Source organism: Canis lupus, chromosome 18 (genome assembly GCF_011100685.1).
Source record: "Canis lupus familiaris isolate Mischka breed German Shepherd chromosome 18, alternate assembly UU_Cfam_GSD_1.0, whole genome shotgun sequence".
Lineage (NCBI taxonomy): Eukaryota > Metazoa > Chordata > Mammalia > Carnivora > Canidae > Canis > Canis lupus.
Window position 1 is genome coordinate 226547 of NC_049239.1, and position 18260 is coordinate 244806.

General features: G+C 57.2%; 1 protein-coding gene across 3 annotated transcripts; it reads left to right on the top strand.

Moving 5' to 3' along the window:
- Window positions 1-1118: 1118 nt before the first annotated feature.
- C18H7orf57 (chromosome 18 C7orf57 homolog) lies at window positions 1119-14452 on the top strand. Of its 3 annotated transcripts, none has more exons than XM_038562545.1 (8): window positions 1119-1220; window positions 1852-1966; window positions 5294-5479; window positions 6858-6966; window positions 8753-8909; window positions 11229-11326; window positions 12813-13036; window positions 13605-14452. In XM_038562545.1, the coding sequence occupies exons 2-8, from the start codon at window positions 1909-1911 to the stop codon at window positions 13649-13651; spliced, it is 879 nt and encodes a 292-aa protein (XP_038418473.1). In that variant the 5' UTR covers window positions 1119-1220; window positions 1852-1908; the 3' UTR covers window positions 13652-14452. The 3 variants fall into 3 exon arrangements, with proteins under 3 accessions (XP_038418473.1, XP_038418474.1, XP_038418475.1); XM_038562546.1 differs by having other exon boundaries at window positions 12819-13036; XM_038562547.1 differs by having other exon boundaries at window positions 12861-13036.
- The last annotated feature ends 3808 nt before the right edge of the window (window positions 14453-18260 follow it).

Here is an 18260-nt window from a genome sequence, read left to right on the forward strand (position 1 = left end):
AGCCACCCAGGGCCCCTCATTATTTTAAATTAAAACAAAAAATTAATTCTGGTGTGAGTGATCTCACAGTGCTGAATTCGTCTCAGGTGTATTATGATCAGCTACTCCCAGAACCAACCTTCTCCTGATCCGCAATCCCCTAGGCAGATGAGGCTGTGACCTATGCAAAAGGAGGCCCGTCATTCTTGATGGCCACCCAAGCGCCTCTACACAGTGGGGCCCACACGTGCCAGGGCAGCCCCGAGGAGTCTGCAGGATCCCGGCCCAGAGCCGGGTGAACCGCAGTCAGGGCCGCTCGGTCACTGCAGCCCGGTTCTGGCCACCTGGCTCCGCACCCTCCGCCTGCACCTGTGCAGGTCCCCAACCCAGAGGCCGCAGGTCCGCACTGGGGGCAGGGGGCCCGCAGAAATCTGAACACTTTTCCGCAGAAACACGGCAGAAGGCTTTAAAAAAGTGTTTTTTTAAAAAACCTCCTGAAAACAGAGGGTAAGAGGAAGGACGTTTACATGATCACGTCACTATTGACACACAGTTGGCAAACAGGCCCTTTGCTGCTCTACCGAGCATTTATTCCTCCTCTTTTTACTTATTTATTTTTTCTTAAAGATTTTATGTATTCATGAGACAGAGGGGCAGAGACACAGGCAGGGGGACAGGCAGGCCCCATGCAGGGAGCCCGACGCGGGACTCAATCCCGGGACCCGGGGTCACGCCCTGGGCCGAAGGCGGCGCTAACCGCTGAGCCGCCCGGGCTGCCCTAAAGTTTAGTTTTAAAGTGTTTTGTTTTTCGCAATCTCGGCGCCCAGGGTGGGGCTCGAAGTCACCGCCCAACATCCAGAATCCCCTGTTCCCCCAGCTGAGCCAGCAGCTCCCATTCGCCCTTTTTAAAAACCGCCGTAGATCCACGGAGCTTGGCGAGCCCGCCCGCCGCTGGTTGTCCTCCGCGGCAACTCCCCGGGTGGGGCCCCTCGGGAGCAGGGCGCCGCCCCCAGCCCCGCCCGCCCCTCGCCCTGATTGGCCGGCCGGCTCCCGCAGGCCTCTCCGATTGGCTGCGGGCGCTCCCGCCGCGTCCACCCATTGGCCGCCCGGCCGTTGCCAGGACGACGCGGGGCGCTGCGCTTCCGCCCCCCTGGGAGTGCGGGGTGGGCCGGGCGCCCGGGGCCCGCCGCTGGGAGAGCCGCCTGGGCGCCGCGGCCCCAACCCCGAGACCCCGGCTGCAGGTGAGTGGGCGGGGCCGGCGCGCCCCGGACCTGGACGGCCCTGCCCGAGACTCCCGCCGCCGGATTCCCCGCTGCCCCGGCCGTGTGCCTGCGTGGACGCGCCCGCTGTACCCGGAGTGCGTGTGCCCGGCCGTGTGCCTGCGTGGACGCGCCCTGCTGTACCCCGGAGTGCGTGTGCCTGCGTGGACGCGCCCGCTGTACCCGGAGTGCGTGTGCCCGGCCGTGTGCCTGCGTGGACGCGCCCTGCTGTACCCCGGAGTCCGTGTGCCTGCGTGGACGCGCCCGCTGTACCCCAGAGTGTGTTCGCCCCGGCCGTGTGCCTGCGTGGACGCGCCCTGCTGTACCCGGAGTGCGTGTGCCTGCGTGGACGTCCCCGCTGTACCCCGGAGTGTGTGCGCCCGGTCCTGTGCCTGCGTGGACGCACCCTGTTACACGAATGTGTGTAGGTCCCTACCGTATACCCAGGATGACCTACCTCTGTCCCCTGCTGTGCACCCGCCTGCCTGGGTGGTGTGTACAGGGCATGGCTGTGCTCCTGCTGTATACCAGCATGCATAGGCCCCTGCTGCATACCCACGTGCTCATGCACGCCTGTCCCCGACCATGAGACGCTCGCTCGCGTGCCTGCCAGGTGGAGGTGGACTGAGAGCCGTGGAAGAGGCCTCACCGGGCCCAGCGCGACCCCAGCATGAGGAACACAAGCAAAGAGCTGCAGGGCGCCGCTGCGAGCCGCTACGCTCCCTGCGGTGAGTGACCTGGGAATGGGGCTGTGCACCCTGACTCTGCAGGCCTGGGGTGGGGTGGGGGGGCAAAGAAAGCAGCTCCTGTACCCCAGGGTCAGAGCCACTTAAAGGGAAACAGGAAGAGAAAAGGAAGAAAAAGAAAAACCAAACACAGCCCAGCCCATCTACTCTATTTTCTACAAAGGAAAGCAGGCTTCCTACTGCTGACTCCTGTTGGAGGCCGCATGGGAAGCCGTCCTGCGTCCTGGTAGTCAGACCCTAGGTGAGCCTCAGGCGCTCCCCTGGGTGCAGGCCCGGCCTCTTCCAGCTGCACCCCGCGGCGCTCTTGTCCCCGCACCAGCTCAGCCACGCCTGGGGGTTCTAGTGGCTGGACAGGGAACACAGCTGGAGGCCCCTGCGGCCCTGGGCCTTCTCCCCTCCCCTCTGGACGCACAGGGGTCTCCGCGGCTGTGCGGGAAGCTGGCGGGCCCCCACGGGGCTCACGTCTGCTCTGAGTGTAAGGAAGCCTGGCCTTTGGTTCCCAGATGAGCTTGGGATCCAGCTAGATGTGGCCACCTCTGGTGACGTGGTGGCTCTGCTGGGACCCGGGTGGGGCAGGGCGGGGAGCTGGCCGCTTCCCCTCCTCACCACAGGCTCTCAGCCTTTTGTGACTGCTGCACGCCTTGGAGGGTGGCCTCCCTGTGTACACGGCCCAAGCGGACACTGCAAGGCCCCGGCACTTTTATACACTAGCGTTTACCCTCAGAACAGCCCGAGGTGGCATCAGTATCCGCGGTTCATAGACGTGCACATTGAAGCCCAGACAGTTTTCGGAGGAAACGTCCTGTGGGGGCTCCTCGGCCCAGACTCTGAAGGCAGGAGCATGGCCATCAGCCCTCGTGAGCCCCTGGGGTCGCTGCCTGCCCCCCTAACCTCTTGCCTCATGGGTAGCAAAGGGAGCTCCTCTCCTGCGGGTGAGGACGCTTGGAGGCCACACCTGGAAACAGAAGACAAGCGCCCCGGTGGCTCAGTCCCGCCAGCACCGGCCTGGCCGCGGGTTTCTGCTGGGGTCGTGATCTCGGGCTGTGAGATGGAATCCTGCATCTGCGTCCACGCTCCCTGGGGAGTCTGCTGCACGCCCCCCCACCCCACCCGCTCAAGCTCTGACAATTAAGTAAATAGATGTTTAAAAAGAGAGAGAAATCCACGTGAGGCCCAGTGCTGCCGATGGAGCCAAACAAGCAGAAGGAGACTGGTCGTCGTAGTGCTGGTAATAATTGCCGTGCGAGTCCTAATAATTCTAGGTGCTGAGGCTACAGGACCGTTCTGGTTCCTTTCGGCCTGCGTGTGTGTGCGTGTGTGCGCACGAGCGCCTTTGCACGCAGCTATCAGTGCCTGGAGTGGAGTTCAGTGCCTGCCTGAGGCTTCCCGTAATGAGAACTGGAAGATATACTGTCCTCCGTGGATTAATTAGTAAGCAAAACACTGAGAGGAAAAATAAAGCAAGAAGTGCACGTCCTCCCTCTAAGAGAGAATATTTGAGTTGAATGTGATCCGAGTAGGAAGCTGCCCGAGCTCTTCCTCCTGTGAACTTCTGCTCCATTCTTAAACCTTTCCTAATACTTATTTTTCATTCTCAAAACTACAAATCTCTATTTAGCTCATTGCTGTCCTTTAGAGCTTCAAATATTTTCTTATGTTGAATATGATTCATTTTTATGCAGTGAACCAAGCGTTAGAAGTAGAAATTGGATGTGTAAGCTTTTCCCTTTGGAGGACAGTTGTTCATGGGATCCTTGTGTGTTATGTACAGTAGTTTTGTTTAAATTCTTATTTTTTTGAGAGTGAGCGAGCGCACGGGGGGGGGGGGGGGGGGCAGAGAGAGAATCGTAAGCAGACTCCAAGCTGAGTACAGAGCCTGATCCCACGACCCTGAGATCATGACCTGAGCCAAAACCAAGAGCCCAACGCTCACCCAACCGAGCCACCCAGGTTGACATAATCTATTCAGCACAGTTTCCCATCACCTGCGGTATTAAAGTCTCCAGGGCAGCAGAACCAACAGCGCGTCTCTCTCTCTATCACCGTCAGCTATCTGTCTATCACCTGTCTATTAACATCTGTCTGTGGAGAGGTTTATTTTAAGGAAGTGGCTCACACAGTTGTGGAGTTGGGTAAGTCCAAAGCCCGCAGGGCCGGAGACCCAGGGAGGAGCTGATGTTGCCTCGAGAGCCCAAAGGCTATTGGAGGCATTGGAGGCAGCGTTCCCTCCTCCCTGGGCCGGGGTGGGGGGACTTCAGTCTTTTTCTCTTAAGGTCTTCAACTGATTAGATGCGGCCCACCCACGTGATGGACGGTGGTCTGTTTTACTCAAAGTCCACTGATGTAAATGTTGATCTCACCTAAAAATGTCTTCACAGAAGCCCGAGTGTCCCCATCTCTTCCCTCTGGGGACCATAAGTAGACACTGGGTAGTGCGGGTCCCTGGGGTTCTGTATCCACCTCTCATTCCCCACGGAGCCCGGTGGTCACAGAGCGGTCTGCGGGGCTGTCCTGGGTGTCTGCTCTGCCAGCACCGTGGTCCCCTCATTGCCCGGGGCGCCTCTGTCCGTGGGGCTCAGAGCAGGGAGGGGGAGGAAGGGTGGGCAGCAGGTGGCCTTCCCCCTCCCTGGTGGCACCTCCCACTCAGGGCCGCCCACAGAGGTGATGCCCTGCCCCCCCGCCCCATCTGCACCCCTCATGCCCCAGCTCCGTGGGCCCACCGGCGACTGCAGGGGTGCGGCTCCGTGGTCCTGGGCACCTCCTGTGTCCGTGCACCTGTGACCTCTGGCTCAGGGGGTCCCTCCATGGCCTCAAGCACGGCCGCAGGGGCAGAGGGCTGGGGGCCTCGTCCCGCTGCTGCCAGATGCCGCCGTGCACACCCAGGCCGCTGCTTCAGGGCAGACGTTGTGTCTCGGTGTCCTTAGCGTGCCGGGGCAGCAGGTCTGGGCCGGTCCTGCCACACACCCCGCCTGGCCTGCTGCGCTGTGCGTGACCCGGGATTGTGCAGGCACGTGTGCTCCCCGATGTAGCGGAAACGCAGGCTGCTCCCGGGCCCGCGGGGGGGAACATGGGCCACACACAGGGGATTTGGACTCCTGGAGGGGGCCGTGCCCCCGGGGGCAGAGGTGCGGCCGGTGCTCGGGGAGCTGCCCCTCCTGCGGGAGGCCGCTGGCTTGCTGCCGCTGCAGGTGTTCCAAAGGGGCGCTTTCTCCCGTGCCCGTGTCCCGTGGGCGCAACCCCGGCCTGGCGTGGCTCGTCGTGGGCAGGGGCGCAGGCCCACCTGAGCGCTCCTCGCTCTCCTCTCTGTAGACTGGTATTACCACCTTCCCGCGAAGCGGTCGGAGAAGCCCGTGGACGCGCCGCCGGCCTCCCAGATCCCAGGCCTCAGTGGCCTGAGGGAGCCTCCCCACGGGCACGTGCCTGGGCCGCGGAGGTACTGGGTGAAAGACACAGACTCGGAGTACGTGAAGCTGGCCAAGCAAGGCGGCCGGCCCGGTAAGCAGCGCCGCCACCCCAGGGCCCCTCGCTGCCTCTGCGAGGAGCTGCCTGTGACGCGGACGTCCCGCCCCAGGCCAGTGGACATCCAGGGTCACGGCACAGCCTGGGATATTGCACCGTCGCAGGGTCACCCGCTCCCAGCCCGCGGTGGGTTGCCGAGGGGCTCGGGCCACCGTCCGCCCCCCGGGGGGTTGTGCCTGCAGCTCCCTGGCCCCTCGGGGTGACCAGCGGGGTCCTGCGTGGCCCTCGTCAGGGCTGTCCTGTGGTGGCGACATAGGCCACAGACGAGATTCAGACGAGGCTGAGGAGCATCCGCCGTGGCCCACAGTTTAAGCGAGGACGTCTTAGGGACGGCCACTGAGGCAGGGGTCCCCCTGGGACGGTGGCCCTAGTGCTGAGGGACGCGAGAGCCACCGCCTGTCCTCCCCTTGTCCTGGCCGCCATCAGTGTCCGTCACGGGTCCCCCTGAGACACTGGGCCTGGGTGTCCAGGAGCCAGGCCACCCCACCCCGCCCGCTCCGTGTCATGCCCAGGACAGGGCCTCCACGTTCCTCCGGCCTCTCCCTGTCCCCCGGCCTCCCGCTAAGGGATCTCACGCTAGATAAGAGGATGGCATCGGGACATCAGTGCTGATGCCATCCAGGCACCGTGACTGTGTAGCACCCGCCTTCCGGAACCTTCCGTCCAAGTTCATGGGGGCAGAGGGGCCACAGGTCTGCGAGAGGTCGCCAAACTGCTCCAAAACAGCAGTGACAGTGACAATGCCCAAGGAGGCAGGGAGAAGGGAGGAAGAAAGCAAGCAGATGTGAGCACGGGGGGAGCTGGGGGATCCCGGCCGTTCTTGCAACTTTTCTCTGGGTCTGAAATGTTTCAAAATCAAACGCAAAACAAAGTGTTAAACATCTACTGATCCTGAGACGTGGGATCTGCTGGCCTGTTAGCAGGCAGGGCCGGCCCCCGGCTTGGAGGAGGCTGTGGCGGGAGGGCCGGAAGCCTCGGAGCGGGCAGGTGGCTCCTGAGCTGGTGGGTCTCAGACACGAAGGAGCCTGTGCTCTGTCCCCCTCGGTGGCTCCAAGCGGAGGCCCTGATGACCACGTCCCCTCGCCCACTCCCCGCTGTGTGAGAACAGTGGCAGCGAGCAGTCGGACATGAGGAGGGTAGCTGAGAGCGCAGCCAGCAGGCACCCCCCCGGGGACCCGAGGAGTTTTGTCCCCTGAATGGTGGACGTCAGCACACGTGGGTGCCAGCTCCGTAGCAGGGCAAGCTCTGGGGACCCCGGGACTGGGCTGACCCCGGGAGAAGTCACAGTCCCCGCTGTGTGGTCACCTGCCTGCTCTTGCGCTGCACGCTCACGCCGTGTCTCTTTGGCTTTGAGATCTGCTGAAATACTTCGTGTCTGGGGCCAAGAAGGGCTCCCCGGTGGCCTACTCCCTGCCAGACTGGTACGTGCACCACAGCAAGCCGCCCACGGCCGAGCAGAGACAGTGAGTATCCCGAGGGACACGGAGAGGGGTGGTACAGCCCTGGGAGCGGCTCAGGGGGGCTGCTCAGGGGGCGCGGCCAACAGGATCCCAGCCGGGGCCAGTGCCAGACCTCTGGGGCTGCCTCGGGGCCTCGGCTTCAAGCTGTGTCCCCTGTGCCCCTATAACCAGCAGCTGGATGCAGGTGCCCTGTGAAGCCAGAAATGCAGGCACTCCCAAGTTCCTGTGGGACGCCACGTCCCCCAGAACGTCTGCAAGGCCTAGAAATTCCCATGCTTGGGCATGCACGCCCTAGCCTCCAGACCCCTCCCAGGAGGCTTCACAGTGGAGCCTGGGGCAGGAGCCCAGATGTGTGTGAGCTGTCACCCCATGTCCCTGAAGCCTGTGTCTGGGGTCATGTGCCGTTTTGTCCTTGAGGTTCCCGTCCCCCCGGAATCTAAAACTCACACTCGGCCAACACAGCGGAGCTCTGATTTGAGCAAAGCAGAGAGGAGAGGGCCTGCATGTCCCAGGAGGAGCTTCCAGAGACCCCAGGCCCCCGGGGGCCAGCTTACCGCACTGCCTGTCCGTCCCAGAGCCTGTCCCCTACCTGGACACGAGGCCAGGGGTGCCTCTGAGCATCTGCGCAGCCCTGTGCAGCCCAGGAGGCCGCTGCTGCAGGGTGTTGTGGGAAGATCAGGAGGCCCGGCCCCTCCCTGCCTCCGCCTCACACTGCCCACCCGCTGGGCCCCATGGGGGAGCAGAGAGCACTGCTGCCCCTCCCACCCCATGGGTCCCTGTCAACGGTCCAGGCCTCCTGGTGCTCAGAGTGTGTGAAGTGGGGGTTGGTACAGGAGACAGTTTCCTCCAGTGAAAAGTCGGGAGCTGGGAGCTGCGGTGGAAACTGGCCTTCCGTGGAGAGTTCCTGCCCCTTCGGTCTCTGGGGCCTTTCCCAGCCCGTACAGAGCCCGAAATATAGGGGGGTCCAGCTGCTGTCCCTGCGGTGGCTTCTCCTCAGGGGTCCCTAGCCTGCATTCCCAGCCTCTGACCTCTGCTCCCTGGCCTCGCCCCTGGCTTCCTTGGGGGGCCTCCCACCTGCCTCTGTCCTCCCTCTGGGTCAGGGGCAGCGGGAGCCCCTTCTGGCTCTTTGTACTCCCTGCTCTGAGCACTGCACCCCGAGGGCCTCCCTCCCCTCCCCCAGCTGCGGGCCCGCACCTTGCCCAGGCCCTGCCCCCTCCGTGCCCCTCACTGCTGCCAGGGTGAAGCCCCAGCCCTTAGCCCTTGGGCAGTGAGGGCGATGGTGACTAGGAGAATGCAGCGGGTGCACATCCCCGCCCCCTGCCCCTGCTCCAGGCCTGAGTGCTTTCCAGTGGAGACAGGAAACCAGGCTGGAAGTTTACATACTACATTAAACATGACCGGTGGGGGCGCCTGGTGGCTTAGTCCACTGAGTGGCGACTCTTGATTTCGGCTCAGGTCCTGATCTCAGGGTCATGGGACGAGCCCAGGGCAGAATCTGCTTGGGATTCTCTCTCTCTCCCTCTGCCCCTTCCCCTACTCACACGCTCCCCCATCTCTCTCTTTCCCTAAAATTAAATAAATAAAATCTTTTTAAAAACGACCTTCAAACAGAAAACAGAAAAAAACGGTAGTGCTATTAAATGATCCTGTGAAATGATAAATGTGAAGGAGGGAAGGGAAAAGAGGAGGGAGGGGGGACGGAGGAGGGAGGGGAGGCAGGGGCAGGGGAGGGAGTGGGGAGGAGGGGGAGGGAGTGGCCTCAGGTGGGCGCTGTGCCCCGTCTCTGCAGGATCCCCAACATTTCCATGCCCGATTACATGGTTTACGAAGAGTTTCACCCCGAGCCGGCCAACGGTAGCTATGAGTCCAGAAGAGGGCCCTTCGACTTTGACGTGAAAACAGTTTGGCAAAGGGAGGCAGAGGAACGCGAGAAGGAGAAGAGAAAGGTGAGTGGCCGCCTGCCCTGCGGGGCTTGCGGCTCCACACGGCTGTCAGCTGTCGCTGTGGCCGCCAAACGGAGAGCAGAACCGCGACACGGCTCTGTATTTTATTTTTTAAAAAGACGTGTTCATTTTAGAGAGAGCCCACGTGTGGGAGGGAGGGGCAGGGAGCCCGACACGGGCTGCATCGCACCTCCCTGGGATCAGGGCCTGAGCTGAAACCCAGCGGCGGTCGCTCAACCCACTGAGCTACCCAGGCGCCCAGTTCTGTATGCGTGTATGTATGTATTTTTTAAAGATTTTATTTATTCATGAGAGACACAGAGAGGCAGAGACACAGGCAGAGGGAGAAGCAGGCTCCATGCAGGGAGCCTGACGTGGGACTCGATCCCGGGACCCGGGGTCACGCCCTGAGCCAAAGGCAGATGCTCAACCGCTGAGCCCCCCGGGCTGCCCCCAGTTCTGTATTTTAAATTTGAATCGACTAAAGGGCAAGAGGCCATGATAATACTCCGTTTTTTTCCTTTTTATACGTATTGACTCCACCAGGTAAGATGACCTTGTAGAAAGTGAGTTTTAGCTGCTTAATGCTTGTCTAGGGCAGCCTCCGGCATGTGTAGGAAGGACATCCTGTATTTACTCATTATCCATTCCCTAAACCTGTCATGTCTAACTGAAGATCTCCCTGGAAGACTCCTTATTGATCATAAGGGGAGAGAAGTGATACTTTTCTCCAGTACAAAGCTCCTGGGGGTATTTGACCACCAAGAGCAGCTGGCTCCAGGGTGAGAGGCTTGTTTGGGGATTGGAATTTAATTTAATTTTTATTTTATTTTATTTTATTTTTTATTTTATTTTATTTTTAAGATTTTATTTATTTATTTCAGATAAAGTGAGCAAGGAAGCACAAGCAGGGGTGTGAGGAGGGGCAGAGGGAGAAGCAGGCTCTCTGCTGAGCAGGGAGCCCGATGCAGGACTTGATCCCAGGACCCTGAGGTCATGACCTGAGCCAAAGGCGGATGCTTGACCCACTGAGCCACCAGGAGCCCTGGGGATTTGTATTTTAAAAGAGAAATTAGGAGCTCGGGGGCCCTCTGCAGTTGGTGGCCTTGTGGTTGGCTATCTCGATTCAGAGGCCTTCCCCGCTGTCCTGGGCTGAGCACTGCCCCCTGGGGCTCCAGCTCGGAGGCCTTGTGAGGCAAACAGTGGTTTTCCCAGCCTGGGTGCCAGTGGGTGCCCGGAACCTCTGCGCCCGACTCCCAGGCTTGGCTTCTCTGTGTCCTGGTTTGAGGAGAAACCCTGGCAGTTTGTCTGCGGACTCATGCAGTTCAACACCACATAGAGTGTTGGTCGTCTCCCATGGGCTGCCCGGTTTTCCTCTGGCTCAGGTTCTGGGTTCGGGTCCTCTGCATGATCCATGAAACACACTGTTTTTAGGATCAGGTCCAGAGTCTTGGTGATACGCTAAGTGCCCAAACATGGAGCGATGAAGGGGTCCTGGGTGTTAACCTCCGCCACCGTGTGCATCTAGGGGACCTTGGAGACACTACATGCTGTCCGAGCCGCGGGTCCAGTGGGGTTTCACCCCCACCGTGTGGGGCCCGATGAGTGTGCGAAGCAAGGAGGCAGGGAGCAAGCCGGTTGTGGTGACAGACACCAGCAGGGTAGCTGGTTGAGCTCCAGGAATAGGGTGCGGGGTGCCAGCCAGGGTTGGGGGGCGCCCCGTGGGGAGGGCCTGGCTGTCCCTGCCGTGCTCCCCCTCGTGCCAGACCCAAGCCCGTATTACCGAGGACGGCCGCTCACCCGCGGGGTGCTGGGCTGGAGCGTAACCCCTTCCCGAAGGGCCTCCTTTCCTCCCTAGAAATGCCTGGGTGCCTCCCCATGTGCTAGCCTTTTTTTTTTTTTTTTTTTTTTTTTTGCTTTTTGTGGGTTTTCTTTCGTTTTCCTGTAGCATCCCCCCCGACCTACTTTGTTAGGGTGTAACGCACACGCAGGAAATGCACTTTTTTTTTTTTTTTTTTTTTACCAAGCACTGTTCTCCGGGTTTTGCCGAATGTGTCAGCTGCACAGCCGTGAAGGAACAGAGCTGTTCCGTGGGCCCCAAGCCTCCCAGCCTCTGCGCAACCGGGCAGAGCCGCTGCCCTGGGACCCCGGGGGCAGCTGGGACTCTTGCTCAGTGCGTCTTCCTGTGGTTTGGGCCGGGGGAACGATGAGCCTGCCCAAGTGTTCCCGCCCCGTTTGTTTGGTTCCACGGTCGGGGAATGTCCTCTGCCAGCGTCGGGATGCCTGTCCCCCAAACAGGGTTCTGTGTGCTTCTTGCAACAGGTGAGGCTACCAGCCATTAACTCCAAGTACCCAAGCAAAGTGGGGACCCCGCTCGGCCCCAAAGACCCCGAAGGAAGCAGAGTCTCCTTCCCTCCCATGTAAGTCACCTGGGCCGTGCCCACGCCACCTGGGTCAGGTTTGGGTGTGGGCCTCTGCATCCAGCGTCCCGAGGACAGAGTCCCAGGAATGGCAACACGGCTCTGGGCTGACGGCCTCATGATGCTCTCTTCCTGGGAACACGTTTTGGTGACAGCTCGTTGCTGTCACAGCCCTGTGGCCCAGCCTTGCCCGCCAGCGTGGGGGTCGTGCCCCCGTGGAGCACAGCTGCTCCCCTTCCACGCCTGTGCTGTGTGGGTACGGAACGTCTCCAACAGGCTGCTCCGTCCCGTGAGCCTGTGTCCTGCCTAAGGCCCCCGCCGGGGACCCCGTCCTTACCTTTTAAATTCAGGGCCACCGCCCCACATGTGTGCATGGCCCCATCCGGATGTGTCCTGTCACCAGGGCTTGGACCGTGTGTCCGCAGCCGCTTTTGTCGCTAGGGCTCTACATTCGGGGCTCTGGCACTCGGGGAGTGAAGCCCTAGACCTTAGCTTCTCTTCACTGTCTCAGAACCCCAGTGAGTGCCAGAAGTTGTGTCACTAACTGTCCCATGAATTCCTCAAACAGGCCCTGGTCTGGGGCAGTGGGGAGCAACGGGTCAGTGAGCACAGCGAATGGGGCAGCAGGTGGGGTTCCCACGCTGCCACTGGGGGAGCAGGGGAGCCAGCAGGCGACCCTTCACAACACAGCAACTCAGGCGTGCCACCTGTGCCACGGTCCTGCTCCCAGGCCTGGGTGCCCCCTCCACGTCAGGGTCCCTGCACCCTGAGCACTCTGCGCCTGCCAACGAGTGGCCCCCGAGTGAGCAACAGACAAAGGCAAAGCAGTGCAGAGAAGCAGCAGATAATCTTCTCTTTAAAGTTTATTTATTGACGTCATCTGCACACCCAGGGGCTCAAACTCACGACCCCGAGGTCACTAGTCGCACGCTCCGTGGAGCGTGATGGAGCCAGCCAGGCACCCCCAGGACAGCTCACCTTTAATGTGGAGGAAGAGCTAGTCGAGAAAAAGGACCATCTGGTAAAGAGATGGTAGCGTCCGGGCAACCCACCACCTCCCAGGGAAGCGGGTGTTTTCCCCAAGAAATGCCACGGTATCCTCTAGTGCGCTCACGCTCACGGGAAAGGTTTTGAAAACAACGGAGCAAGCTCCCACCATGTGCAGGGATGGCTGCGAGTACGTTACCTGGGGCTCCCAGGGGAAGGGGGGCCGCCGCTGGGAGTGCAGCTTGTTGGGGTCCTGAGTTCAAGCCCCACGTTGAGCATACAGATGGCTTCAGTAAATTAATTAATTAAATCAACTTTAAAAATTGGGAAGAGGGACATCGAGATTGAAAGAGAAAGAGAGAGAGAGGAATATCTCTGTTATGTTTTGAGGAACAAGAACGCATCCTGGCTATTACCGGCTCACTCGCTGAGATGTGGTCGGAACTACCGTTAATTGACCTTTGCACTGAAGTTTGACATGAATTTCTCTCTTTTTGAGGCCTAGTCAAAAAGCCAGTTCACCCACAAACTTTTCCAAACTTATCAGCAATGGGTATAAGGACGAGTGGCTGCAGCAGCGAGTGGACGCAGACAAGAGGACCCCGCAGGCCCCCGGGGCGACCCTGCCGGCTCCGTCCCTGCAAGAGCCCGACGGGCGCCAGGGTGCAGAGTCTGACCCCGACCTGGAGGTGCCCGAGGGCGAGGGTGCCGGGGACGTTCAAGGTGAAGTATGCCCCACAGCCCGCGTTCACTGAGGCTCTGTTCCCTGAGATTTCCTGTCTCACCCCGGATCTCACCCCAAGGAATCCAGAGGCCGTGTAAAGTCCTACAGAAGTGAGGGGCTCGCAGCTAGAGGAGGATCAGAAACGTTTCACTCTCCTGTTAATTCCCACAAATAGCTAAAGTCATGATCTCTGTGAGGTTGCATTTTCTTTTCTTTTCTTTCTTTTTTTTTTTTTTTTTTTTTAAGATTTTATTTATTCATTTGACAAAGAGAAGCACAAGCAGGGGGAGGAGCAGAGGAAGAGGGAGAAGCAGGGAGCCCGAGGCAGGACTCCATCCCGGGACCCTGAGATCATGACCTGAGCCGAGGCAGACACTTCACCCGCTGAGCCACCCAGGCGTCCCCCCGAGTTACATTTTCATAGAGACTTCAGGACTGGTCCTCGAATATAAGAACAGAAATATGTTCTTTCCGTTACTTAAAATTAATGGGTTAAAAATCTTAATTCGTAAAAAATGTCATCTTTGTATCTCTCTCCAGTAGTCATCTCTTCCCATTGCATTACAGGGGCAAGCACGTCTCCACCGGCCTCCACGCCAGCAGAGCTCAACTGAACCCCACCTGATACGCACCTAGGATCGCTTTCCGACGGCTGAGTAGCATCTGACTACATGACAACTGTATTTAGGAGGCTCCTGCTATATTTTACGAAGATAGATTCTTATGAAATAATTTCTTATCGAGCCGATTTGACATCACTGTTGCAGAGCTGGTCTGAGTCTGAGTGTTGGTGTTGCTTCCTGTGCTTCTCTGGGATGTGAGGCACAGGGTCGCTGGGCGTCTTGCTGGCCTGGGATGTCCCAGGGTCTTGGAACCAGCCACTTCCTCCCAGCCCGTCATCCGACGTCACCAGTTCCTGTGTTAGTCTCCATCGGTGACATTTTGATTGAAATCAACTATTTAGACTCTTAAAGAAATGCAAAGTCTTTTCCATTATTGGGTCCTGTAATCTTTGTAGAAATAATTTTTTCTGTTTCAAAATAATTTAACTCCAGAATATTGTGACAGTTTATACTAAGAAAAAGATTAATTTATTATGCCTTAAGACTGTAAGCATTTAATGTAAAAGCAAGGTAGCATTTGCCAGTTTAAAACTTTTGCTAATATTTTTTGCATAAATTGAAATTCATAATATTATACATTTATTATTTTGTATCGTTTAGGTAAAACTGTGTAATTTTAACGTTTAGCTTAGTAGTCTTAACAGAAAATTTAAAATAATCAGACTGAATTTTCTTATTTTATAAATTTTGCTACTATTTATACATAATTAGCATGATAATGTAGTTTTATATTTGTCCATTTAATTAATGAATAAAATAATTTTCAGAAAGCCAGATAAAGTCTCAAGTGTTTTTTTGTTTTTTTTTTTAAGATTTATCTATTTATTTGTTTGAGAGAGAGAGAGCATAAGCAGGGGAAGCAGCAGAGGCAGGAGCAGACTCCCTACAGGGCAGGGAGCTCGATGTGGGACTTGATCTCAGGACCCTGCGATCATGACCTGGGCTGAAGCAGACGCTTCACTGACTGAGCCACCCCGGAGCCCCTAGATATAAAAATCTTGAACCAAATGTTAGCAGTCAGACAATGTACAGAAAGAACTAGATTCTATTACTAGGTAGGATTTGTCACAGGCGTGCAAGGCTAGTTCAACACCCACGAATCAATGTGTGTAATCCACCAAGGAATACGCTGAAGCAGAAAGATCATAGGATTCCATGAACGGACACAGAGCGTCTGGCAAAATTCAGCACCCACTCACGACAAGAACTCTGAGCAAAGCATGAACTGAGGGCGCTGCCTCTGTTACAGGATTTCTCCCCTTTCGTGACGGTTCTTGGTCACGCTGCTTGGAAGAGGGAAGAGGTAGATGGTGAGGAGAGGTGGGCGGCAAAGTGTATTGAGCCACAACAGTAAAGCAAACCAAGCTCCCGAAAAGGGAGGGGAGCCAGGTGGGTGAATTCCAGTGAGAAGCTACAAGCTGTTTTCTCCTTGTGTTCTCACTGGTGGAGAGAAGAAGCCAGATCTAGCTCCCACAAGGGCAGGAATCCTAACGCGGGCCCCACCCCCGAGACCTCACCTAACCCTGAAGTCCTCCCAAAGGCCCCACCTTATTAACACCATCAAACTGGGAGTGTGGCTTCAACATATGAATTTAGGGGGACAGGAGACATTTGGTCCATAACACCGAGAATACAGGATTTTCGTGAAACTGAGTTGGTAGGAATGGGGTCCCATTAGAAAGAAGACTCAGAGGAGCCTGACCCAAGTGCGCTCCAAGGACAGAGGCTATGCCAGGATCCAGCTTGATCTATAGGTTTAAGGCAATCCCCATCAAAATCCCAGTATTTTTTTGCAGACACAGACAAGCTTATTCTAAAATTTTTATGGACATGCAGAGGTCTTAGAATGGCTGAAACAATCTTGAAAAAAGAAGAATCAAGTAGGAAAAATCACTCTACCCAATATTAAAGTCTACTGTAGTATTGACAGGCAGGGAGAGACAAAGAGGTGACGAGGACAGAAGAGATCATCCAGAAATGGACCCACACGAATATGCTCACCTAACTTCTGTCAAAGGAGCAAAAGAAATTTAGTGGAGGAACGATGGTCTTTTCAATGCACAAAAGCACAAAAAGCCAAAAACCAGTGTCACCAAACTATCATGCCTAAAAATGGATCATGAATTTAGATGTAGAACATAACACAACAAAACTTTAAAGAACACTTGACGGGACAAGCACTGGCTGTTATACTATATGTTGGCAAATCAAACTCCAATAAAAAAATATATTAAAACTTTAAAGGAAAACATACAGAAAGTCCTCAGGATCCAGGGCAGTGCAAAAATTTTTAGATTTGATGACAAAAGCATGATCTACAAAAGAGAAAATTGATCAACTGGTCTTATCAAAATCAAAAAGAATTTTTCCCTGTGAAAGCTCATATGAAAGGACAAAACAAAAATAAAAGCAAAAACAAGAAAATAAGATACTGACTGGAAGAAAATATCTGCAACATTTGCCAACAAACGACCTACCCGGCAAAGAGTGTACAAAGAGAATACGCAAAGTACTCGAATCTTCACCAGTCACCAAACAACAACAAAAGCTCCAAAAGATCCACTTAACAAAATTAGGAAAAGACACAAGCCAGCACGACCCCAAAGAGGGTTTCCAAGTGTCACAAGCACATCAAAGGCGCTGACACCATCAGGAACCAGGAAAGTGCAAATTAAAACCGCCACCGGGGATCAGTGCACAATTTTCAGAATGACTAAAATAAAAAAATAAGGATAACATCAAATCCTGGTGAGGTTGTGGAGAGACTGGATTTCACATCCGTCGCTCGCCGGGATGGAAAGTGTTCCCCCTGCAGGAGACAACTGGGCGCTTTCCTGGGAGACTAACCTTGTGATCCCGTCGTGCCCAGCGGGCGCTCTGTACTGGCCCCGACACGGTTGCGGCAGCTGCGGCCTCCGCGTGGAAACAGCCGCGGTCCTCCCTGGGGTGGGTGCTCACAGGGCCCTCGGCCTCTCAAGACAACCGCCGGGGTGTGTGTGCAGGAATAGCAGGGCAATGCGACGGCGACAACCAGGCTGGGGGCAAAGCCAGAGGGGAGCCCCGAAAGTAAAGGGGGGCTCTGGAGGAGGCTGGAGAGTCTGGGAGGCTCGTGAAACAGCAGACGGACGCCCTGGGATAAACCAGAGCTCGGGTGGGCTCTCGGGCTGAGGGGCCTGCCTGCCCTGCCAGGCCCGGGGTCAGGGGATGGGGTGTGGTGGGTCCAGGTGGGGCCCCTCCCGTGGGCGGGACCTGTGCGCGGCCCCCTGCTGGCCTTCCCGCTTGGGCTAAGCGAAAGGTCCTTTCCATTCTCAGAGAAGCACCTGCTACGAAGAGCGGCCGAACCTCCAGGGAACCCTGCTGACTAGACAAGGCAGTCGGGGAAGGTGAGGTACTATTGGTTTCTGTGTCTAAGGCTTTTGTTTTTAATGACACATTTGAGAAGTTGAAGACCAATGAGCGGATGCCAGGTTAGGGATTAGGGGCGGGGATAGTGGAGCGCTAAACACCCACCCTAACCCTTGGTGGTCGGTGAGGCAGCTGCCCCAGCTCAGGGCAGGATCAGGGCCCCGGGGTGCAGCCCATGTCGGGCTCCCTGTTCCCTGGGGAGTCGGCTTCTCTCCTCTGCCCCTCCCCAGCTTGTGCTCTGCTTCTTTCTCAAATGAAAAAATAAAATCTAAAAGAGAGAGAGAGAGAGAGAGAGAACTAAACACAACACGAAAACGGGTACTAGAAAACAGGTAATGTGCAGAGTGTCGGGTGTGCCAGTGTCATGCCCCGGGTGCAAACCCTACTCTAGGTCTGTGAAAATGTTCCCTCTGGGGGAAACCGAGTAAAGGGCACAGACATCCTTCTGTGTCACTCCTCACGACTTCATCTTTGCCATTCGAGTTGCTGTAATAAACAGACAACCTGGCTCACACACAACAGAAATTTCTGGTGCACATCATGCCCATCTGTACACTGAGCTCAGGTGGGCTCCAGTAACTTCCAGGAAGCCAAGGGCTCTTAGGATTCCCGGATGGAATGGGGGAGAACTGCCGTGGGAGGTAAAGCCATGGGGTTGGGGGGAGAGCCGAGAGCACACAGCCGTTCAGCAGAGGGGAGGGCTGCCGGGCGGGCGCTCGCTTGCCAGCTGAGTTTGGGGTCCCAGGCAGGCAACTCCGGGGGTCCTGGCTTCCCTGCTGAGGAGGCCCCTGTGGAGGAGACTGCACCTGGCAGCAGTGCTCGGACAGTCAAGTGCCAAGAGGAGGGCACGAGCGAGCTGGTGGCGCCCGGGGCCACCTCTCCACGTCCCGCTGGGGGCGACACAGAGGCACCTGCCCCCAACTTGCCAGGCCGGAGGTGCCGCCTTCTCCGTTCGTCCTCCTCCACAACCAAGATGCTGGCTGGGACCCACAATACTGTTCGCTCTTTGAAGCGTCTGCCTCTGTCTGATGCTCTAGGACGCAGGAGAGCCCCTGAGATGGAAGGGGGGCCACTGGCACTGGGACTTGGGGTGTGGGCCCTGGCAGCGACCGAGCCTCAGTTGAAAGCTCTACAGTAACTCTCAGCTCTTCTTGGGAGGAATCCTGTGGAATTAGTCCTCGGTCCAGGTGAGCCA